The 8,995-nt window shown below is 41.3% G+C and overlaps 1 protein-coding gene across 1 annotated transcript in view; it reads right to left on the bottom strand.

The window, feature by feature from the left end:
* Positions 1-6,085: 6,085 nt before the first annotated feature.
* The window catches only part of DEUP1 (deuterosome assembly protein 1), an 83,510-nt gene continuing 80,600 nt past the window's right edge, over positions 6,086-8,995 (bottom strand). The window contains exon 13 of the mRNA XM_034667588.1: positions 6,086-7,295. Coding sequence (XP_034523479.1) covers positions 7,119-7,295 — 177 coding nt within the window. The 3' untranslated portion in view covers positions 6,086-7,118. The remainder of the gene's footprint in view (positions 7,296-8,995) is intronic.

The following is an 8,995-nucleotide window of genomic DNA, read 5'->3' on the forward strand; positions in this document are numbered from 1 at the left end:
CCCATAACGCTGGGATCACGCCCTGAGCTGAAGGCAGACGCTTAACCGCTGTGCCACCCAGGCGCCCCCCCATCTTATTATTCTTGATGATTATTTTCAGAGCTTCATGTGTATGTGTGTGTATACACTGCATACACATACTTATACACACACATACACACACATATGTATACATTTCCAAAATTTTTGGGTTCAACTCTTGTTAATATAAAAACCTTTGGTTATAAATTAAACTTTGTATGTAGCAAACTTTGTATTTGAAGCCAAAGAGCTGTTTTAGTTTGGTTACTCATAATTTTATCCAACAAAATCATTTTGGAATGACTCATCAAATAATTTATCTCAGCCAAGAGATATGTTTGGGTTGGAAATAGTTTGAGCTCTAACAGTACTGACTTTTGGAAGATTTTCCCCCAAGCTGATGGAAATGAAGAATTTCAAAGCTGTAATGCTCTTGTTTTTAGAAACAAACAAAAACCCTAAAGAGATCATACCGGATGGGGAGAATGTTAGCTCAGTTCTTTTATATTTTATCGATTTAATGTAGAAAATTCTCTGATGAAGACGGGTCTATTGTGCATACCTCAGGTACAACATGGCACAGTTGTAGCAGCGGCCCTTTGCCCTCATCTTATATAATAATTTTTTAAGGAGTTCACCATATCTTTTAAAAGATTTATTTATTTATTTGAGAGAGAGAGAGAGAACATGAGTGGGGGGGAGGGGCAAAGGGAGGGAAAGAATCCTCAAGCAGATTCACTTCCAAGCGCAGAGCCTAAGGACCTTGAGACCATGACCTGAGCCCAAATCAAGAGTTGTCTGCTTAACCAACCGAGGTACACAGGCACCCCCATCACAAAAGACATATTGATGAAATAAATGAAGAACTTAATTCTTTATTTTGTGTGAAGCGCACAGAGCCAAATAAATTTTATCTCTGATGGGTTCTTCTGTTGATTTATGTGTGAGTGAACAGTGTTCAGGAAGTCACACATCAGGCTCTTGTGACCCAGCAGAGGTCTTGATTATCAGTTATCAACTGTCAGTGTCAAAATAAGTGTGGTTCTCTTCTAACCACTTGGGTCTTAGGGCCCTTTATTTTCCCCCTCGTCGTCAGGCAAGGGAAGGTACTCTGTTTGGATTGCTAAGTGCAGCATCACCTTGGGTGCCTTCCCAAGAGCGTTTCCCTACGAGCATCATCCTGGGACTCCTAAGGCAGCAATTCTCTTATGAAGATGGTAATTCTCACCAAATTGAGATTCAGTATAGATCAATCTGGAGAGAATTGCCATTTTAACCCCTATCAAAATCCCAGCAGCCTAATTTTTGGAAAAACCAGGAAGCTGACAAACTAATCCTAAAACTTATGTGGAAATACAAAGGGCCCAAAACAACCTTGTAAGGGAGCTTCGGTGGCTCAGTTGGTTAAGCATTTGCCTTCAGCTCAGGTCATGATTTCAGGGTCCTGGGATCGAGCCCCACATTGGGCTCCCTGCTCAGTGGGGAGTCTGTTTCTCCCTCTCCCTCTGCCCTTCCCCCTCCTCGTGCTCTCCCTCCCTCTCTCTCTCCCAAATAAAATCTTTTAAAAAATCTTGTAAGTTGGGGGATTTGCACTTTTCATTATCAAAACTTACTACAAAGCCACAATAATTAAGACTATATAGTATGGGCCTAAGGAGAGACATATAGATCAATGGAACAGAATTAAGAGTCCAGAATATATACATTCTGTGTGTGTGTGTGTATCCTTATATTTATATTTACAGTCAACTGAGTTTTCAACAAAAGTACCAAGACAATTTGATGGAGGAAATAATATTTTTTCAACAAATGCTGCTGGGACAATGGCATATCCACATTTGAAAAGATGAATCTAGACTCTTACACCATACAAGAACATTAACTCAACATAGATCACAAACCTGACGTAAACTTAAAATTATAAAACTTTCAGAAGAGAATATAGAAGAAAATATTGTGGTCTTGGGTTGGGCAAATCTTTCTCAGATACAATGCCAAAAACACAATCCATAAAAGAAAAAATGATGAATTGTACTACCACAAAATAAAACAACTTATGTACTTCAAAAGACACCATTAAGAAAATGAAAAGATACGCCACAGATTTGGAGAAAATCTATGCAAATCATTTATCTGATAAAGGATGTGAATCTGAAATATGTGAAGAATTTTTATAATTCAATAAGAAAAGAAATAATTATAAGACGGACAAAAGATTTGGATAGACATTTCACCAAAAAATATGGTTAATAAGCACATAAAAAGATGCTTAACCTGATTAGTCATTAGGGAAATGTAAATTAAAACTAGAATGCACTTCACATGTGCTGAAATGACTAAAATCAAAGAGACAAGAACAAGTATGGGAGGGGATATGGAGACCTGGAATCCTTGTACATTGCTAGTGGAAATGTAAAATGGTACAGGTACTTAGGAAAACAGTTTGACAGTTTCTCTTAAAAGTTAAAAATGAATATACCATGTGACTCAGAAATTCTCCTCCCAGGAATCGACTCAACGGAAACGAAAACATGTCCACACACAGACTTGTAGGTAAATGTTCATAACAGCTTTATTTAGACTAGCCCTAAACTGGAAACCACAAATGTCCATCAACGGGTGAAATGGATAAACAAAATATGGTTTATTCATACAACCGAATGCCAGGCAGCAACAAAAAAAGAACAAAATACTGATGCATGCTAAAATATGAACCACAAAAAATATAAATGAGAGAAGCTAGATGCAAACACCCACCAATTATATGGATCCACTTATAGGAAATGTTCAGGTAAATGTCAGAGACAACAGGTCAACGGCTGCCTGGGGTTGGACACGGGAACAGGGGGTGACTGCAAATGGGCACGGGGATCTTTTTGGAGTGATGGAAATGTTCTCAAATTGAGTTGTGGTAGTCATTGCACAACTTCGTAAATTTAGTGAAATCTGAATTATACTCTTGGAAACGAGTGAACTTTATGGCATGTAAATTATTTCTTAATAAAACTGCTAATGATGAAATAAGCTTAATTTATATTATAGTGCCTAGCACATGGTCCTGGATAAATGATCGTATTGTTCTTTGAGGATGTATTTTGTCTTCTGAGCTCAGACCTGTTGCCTCAGAGGGCGAGGAGGGCGACGAGGGCTAACAGCTACATTTCCTGAGTACTCACTGTGTTCCAGACTCTTAACCGTTTTCTACATATTACCTCTTTCAATCCTCAACGATCTTTGGACACAGTAGTATTATGACTGTTCACAGATACGGAAATGGAACCTTTGTGGAGGTCACGGGCCAAGACATGGACAGTTATTTGCCTCCAACAGATCGCAGCTGTCCTAATGTATCAAGAACCTTTAAGACCTGAGAATTTCTAGTCCGGTCGTGGGGCCAGTGAGGTGGCTCTGAGCACCCTCATTCTATGCCTGGCCTTGCTGAAGCCTTCCCTGTTTGAAACCTTGCAGCTCTAGATTACCTGGCAGTTCTGCTGTGTGAGGAGGCTGTCAGCCACCATGATAGTAATTGCCTGCCTGACTCTGTTTATCTTTGTTGGAAGACTGACCTCTGGTGACCCCTGTTGGAGGATGCGATGAGTGGTAGCTTCTGTACACTGCCTGGTTGACTTCTGTGACTCATGCTGATATTGTGGCCTCATTTCTGCCCTGAGAGTTCCTTGGAGGTCATGAAAACCTTCCCCCAGGATTTTCCCTCAGTCAGGACTCAGTAGGCCCATGGGTCCATTCATTGTTCTCCCTGGACCACGGCGCAGCCTCATTGTAGGAGGGAAGAAACTTCTATCAGTTTAAATATTTTGTCCTTTAGAGTTTAGCTCCTGGTGACACTCTAGGCTACAGGGTTGGAAGGATTGGGCAGAGTTTCAGTTGCTAACTGAGCTTTAAGTCCTTGGGCCCAATTCCCTCCTGCACCTTCTGCCATATTGCTCAAGTCCTGGGATTCTCAGGGTTTCATTTGCTCTGACCATTAAGCAGTACAGCTAATGTTCTATATCAGAGCCTATTAGATATCAGTTAACGCGTAAAGGGAATATGTATTCAGATGGTCCTATGTGAGGTCAAGTAGGAGTGAATGTCCCCCTCACATCCACAAACTTATAGTCATCGGACTCTTCTGCAGCTGACGATTTCATACATCTTGTGTTTTGTCATGGATCCATAAACTGCCTTGGATTCGTTCTATTCATTGCCTTTGCTGACGGTATCCCCCATGTCTGGATTCAATCGGCCCATCAGTCACTACTTACCAAACACCTCCCATGACGAGGACCTGTGCTAGAAGCACAGGGGAGGTAGGAAAGCCTAAGAAAACTCCTCTCTTTTAGGATCTTTGGGAGGGACAGGAGGCACATAGATAAAGAGGAAATTGATGTTAGCGGAGATAACCCCACGTCACTATTGAAACTACAATTTATTCCAGATTGCTTGGGTCAGGTTAACTGTGGTTGAGGCACAGCAGGGACCTAGACAAACTCACCACCAGGGCAGGCCTCTCTAATGCGGCAGCCTGGAGGATGCTTGGCTCTGGTTGCTCTCCCAGAGTGGAAGGAGGCAGTCAGGGCCTGGGTGGGGCTGCATCTGGGGATGCCGGTTCGAGGGCGACTCCAAGCTCCGCTTAGCCAGAGCAGCTCTGCTGACAGATAATCAAGAGTTGTCTATTGCCTTATCGGAAATTTGGGTGTTACCTCTGATTTTCCAGCAACCCATCCTCCCTCCCCCAAATGTGCTGAATTCCCAGACCAGTTAATATGCTCCTGAGTAACTGAGAACTGAGAGTGTATATGTAAGCCATTATGAGGCAAAACTTGAGACTCAAGTCACACTTCTTTTTGAGCCAACTTTCAGTGTTAGATGGCCTCAAGGGTCTTTCTCCTGTTTCTTTCCTTCTCCTCCTCCCATCACGCTGTAGCTAAATCATGGGCTAAAATGGCTTCTGTAGAATGGAGGAGGCCATAACCGTTATCCATGACACGGTTTCTGGAGGAAAACATACTGTGCGCTGAGGTAATACAGATCACATCTGCCTGTCCTCTCCCCCTCCCACCCCGTCGGAAGCTCCTGCTCCAGGGAATCCTCTGGTCTCTGGAGGGTGGGAGAGGCCAAGGGCAAGAGAGTGTAAGCAGCAGGGGGGCCTCGCTCCTTCCCTCCTCTCAGCACGCAAACAGAGCCCTGGCCTGCTTTTTATCTTGATTATATCTACGTTGGGCTTTAGCATTTGATTCCTTTTGAACAATGAATCCTGCTGTTAAGCAAAAAAATACTGGAAACTACTGTTTTAAGAAAGCCGGTATTAAGTGCAATGCTGAACCAGTGATTTAAAAGAAGTTTGCTTAGGGACTTGAAATAATAATCCCGAAGAGCCAGTTCCCTCTTAGTCCTGGACGTGCTCCAAGTTCACGCTCTCTTGACTCTGGTAAGTTTTAAGAACACTGTAGCTAGATCTCTATTTCAGCACGCAATTTTTACTCATGTCTCCACCCTGAAGAGAATGAAGTGGCATTCAGATTTAGGGGATTATAAAGATATGTGTACTTAAGTTTTTGTGTTGTTTGCATTTGCATGACAGATACAAAGCTTTCAGAATTGTTTGTGGAATGCCCTTTCCCTAACACATAACTCGTTCCTCCCATCTTCTAAGGATAACACTGAAAAATATTTTGTGTCCAGCCTCGAAATTACTAAATAATTTTAAAGCATTGTAACTTTTGTTATTTTCCTCATATAGAGTTTTTTGGGGTACACTGAAGGCTTTGTACCCCTCGGCTGTCTTGTCATGAAACAGGGCTTCTGTGGATAAGCCTTGTTCACCATCTGTTGCTTCCAAAGGTGATCCTGGGAAGTAGTAAGAGCTGGAGCCAGTAATTAGAAGCCAGGAGGCATCTCTGACTCTTTTGATTACCCAGATTCTAGAAGTTTCTTAACAGCTGGATTCCCAGGAACAAGGATTCTAGCCTTGCTGGCTTCACAGGCTTGCTTTGAGTTGAAATGGATATTGCTATGTGAAGGTTTTCTGCAAATATCGAGAGCTGTACAAATCTAACGGTCCCATCACTTAAAGGGAACAGGGCTCTGCATTTTTCACATGACAATGACACTTTGTTATCTAAAGACATCTTGACCTCATCTTTCAGTATGTCGAGATTCAGTCTTTTCAAAGGGAAAAAGAAAACTATAAAAGCTGTAGGACTTACCTTGAGTATAGAGGGATTTTTCATAAGCTTTATATAAATGTCATTTTTAAAGAAAGAAGAAGGGATTATCATGCTTATATGTTTGTAACTTGAATTTTATTGTCCACTACCATGCTATTACTGTTGTATACAGATTTGGCATTTATGTTTTCAGTCCACAGAATTTCGTATTCCTTTATTGTATTAAAAACAGAGGTATTACAGAGGAGATTGTCACAATGGTAATGTTTTATATCTTCTTGATCTTGTTCGTGTCCATGAAGTCATTAGTACTAACAGGACAGCATTAATCTCTGATTGGCGCATATATGTTAAGTGTGTAAAAAGCACGTTCCACGTCTTCTTGTGTTAAAACAGAGACATTACAAGGATGAATGCAGAACCAGTAAAGCTGTACTTTTCTTTTTCTAAAAGAACTTTTAGGATGTTGACATAGCTTAAAATAATGTCTTTCATTTTTAAAAAATCCTTGAGTTTTCAAACCTAGAACAACTGAGCCGCACTCGAGGCATTGGTATTTGGAATGCGGCATTCCCTTTCCCTCATTTTATGTTGTTACAGAGGAAATGGGTTTCAGTGTACATGATTCAAGTGGGGGAAAACCCCCATATGTAATTCCACAATATTCCTTAGACTGGGAAACAAATCTCTTTTGGAGTAGTCATGTTTATTTTATCGTAACTCTATAGCCAAACAATTTATTATGTAAATGCAGAAATACAAACAGCTTTATCGAACAAAATACTTACTATTTTCTAGCTGCCTAACAGAAATGATTTACTTAAGAAAACAGAACAAAATTTCTCAGTTGCATTATTCAGCTTTGTAAATATTTTGCCAGAGCTTTTTTTCTTAGGGTGGGGGAAACAAATAAAAGAGTTTAAAAGCTCATATGTGTCTATTTTGTTTTAGCTTGGTGTATTTATTAAGAGTAAATTCTGTATGTCTTTGCAGTTCATCAATATGTGTATTTAGAAGTTTCTCAAATTCTTTCGCTCGCTTCTCTTCCTCCAGAAGGAAATGCTGTGCAGCCAGAGAGGCTGGGAAGACTATATCTGGGGGAGACTAAAGAGAGAAAGAAATGTTAGATGGGGAACACAAAGCCTTCTAAACCTTCCTGTTTCCAGGCATGCGTCATCCCTGGCACGGTCAGATGGTGCAACTCTTAATGAAATAATCCAGGCTGAACTCTCTCTGCTGTTGTAATACAGTGTCTGCTCATGAAATCCTCAAGGAACAAAAACATCACAGCAACATTATATCCGAAAGCTCTAGAAATGAATATTACCATCTCCAATTGCAAAAGTAGGGACAAAAAAATTACCATGGAACTTGCCTAAAACATACTCAACTGATTTGTAAAACCAAGGATATTCATCTGAAAATAGGCAACTCCAAAAAGCTAAAGTGAAGATTATAGGTGACGTGGGCAAAGAAAACTTATACAGGAAAAAAAAAAAAATTAAGGATTGGCTGTAAAAGGGAGCTAATTGCTGTCTGGAGTCGGCCAGGTGAGGAGGGCTGGCAGCAAGATGTATGTCGGGGCGCGAGCGGCTTCCTCATGGGGAAGGCCTTAATGCTGGCATGTAGCTCATCTGTCCAGTTCGAGCTGACAAAGCCTCGGTGGAAAGCGCCCAGTTACACACCTCAGGCTAATATGGAAGTGCTTGCTCATGTAACTGTTTGTGACCTGTGAAGTCCTAGTTTATGCCAAGTGACTTAGCAGAGCCCATACGAGAAGAATCTCTGATAGAAAAAAATTGCCCTGTGTGGCCTTTGGCAAGTTTACTAGGCAGGTTGCATTGAAGGCCCTTAAGCTTCTGGAGCAAGGCCAGGCCGTCTGTAGCAGAAAACTGTATACTATTCACGAAACAGTTCCTGTCCTGGTACATTCACTTTCTCACTCATTACCTGGTGGCCTTGCCTCTTTCTCAGGGGGGAGCTCCCTCATCTCTCCACACCCTTTGGCACCTGTAGCCATATTTTAGGTCACATTCTGCATCAGAGATGCTTACTTCTACCTATACTGTGGATTCTATTCCTTCGTATCTTCTCAATGGCTGTTTCTGCAAATGGACCTCATTGCTCATGGGTCCCACCTCCTTCGCCACCAATCTTTCCTCCTCTCCTTGAAGAGTCCCATTAGACCATTAAATGTTACGATCTGAGGCTTTGTCTTAGGACAGTTTCCCCATTTACACCCTTCAAAGTATTCTCATCCAGTCCTATAGATGTAAATGTCAGCCACATGCTGATTACCCCCGTATTTTGTTTGCAGCTCTGATCTCTTCCTTGAATACCAGAGTCACATATCCTAACACCTATGTGATATCCCTATTTGCATGTCTAATAAACATTTTGAATTTAAGTGCCCAATCTAGAAATCATGATTTTCTCCTCTAACCCTGCTCCTTCCCCTAGTCTTTTGTGTCTGAAAGTGGTGCTGGCAGCCACCCAGTGCTCAGGTTGACACCCTAGGAGTCACCTCTGTCGGAGCGCTCTCTTTCCCTCACTTCCCAGACCAACCCTCTCTCAGTCTGGTCTGTTCTCCACAACATTTCCTGGACCCCAACATGGTGCTCTGTCTCCACTGCTACCAAGCCAGCATCACCATCTCTTGCCTTGACTACTGAAATAGCCCAAAAATTGTTCTCCCCACTTCTACCTTTGCCCCTCTGTAATTTATTTGGCAATCAAAAGGGTCTTATTTTTTTTATTTTTTTTTATTTTTTAAAGATTTTTATTTATTTATTTGACAGAGATAG

The sequence above is a fragment of the Ailuropoda melanoleuca genome, chromosome 8 (assembly GCF_002007445.2).
Source record: "Ailuropoda melanoleuca isolate Jingjing chromosome 8, ASM200744v2, whole genome shotgun sequence".
Classification (NCBI taxonomy): domain Eukaryota; kingdom Metazoa; phylum Chordata; class Mammalia; order Carnivora; family Ursidae; genus Ailuropoda; species Ailuropoda melanoleuca.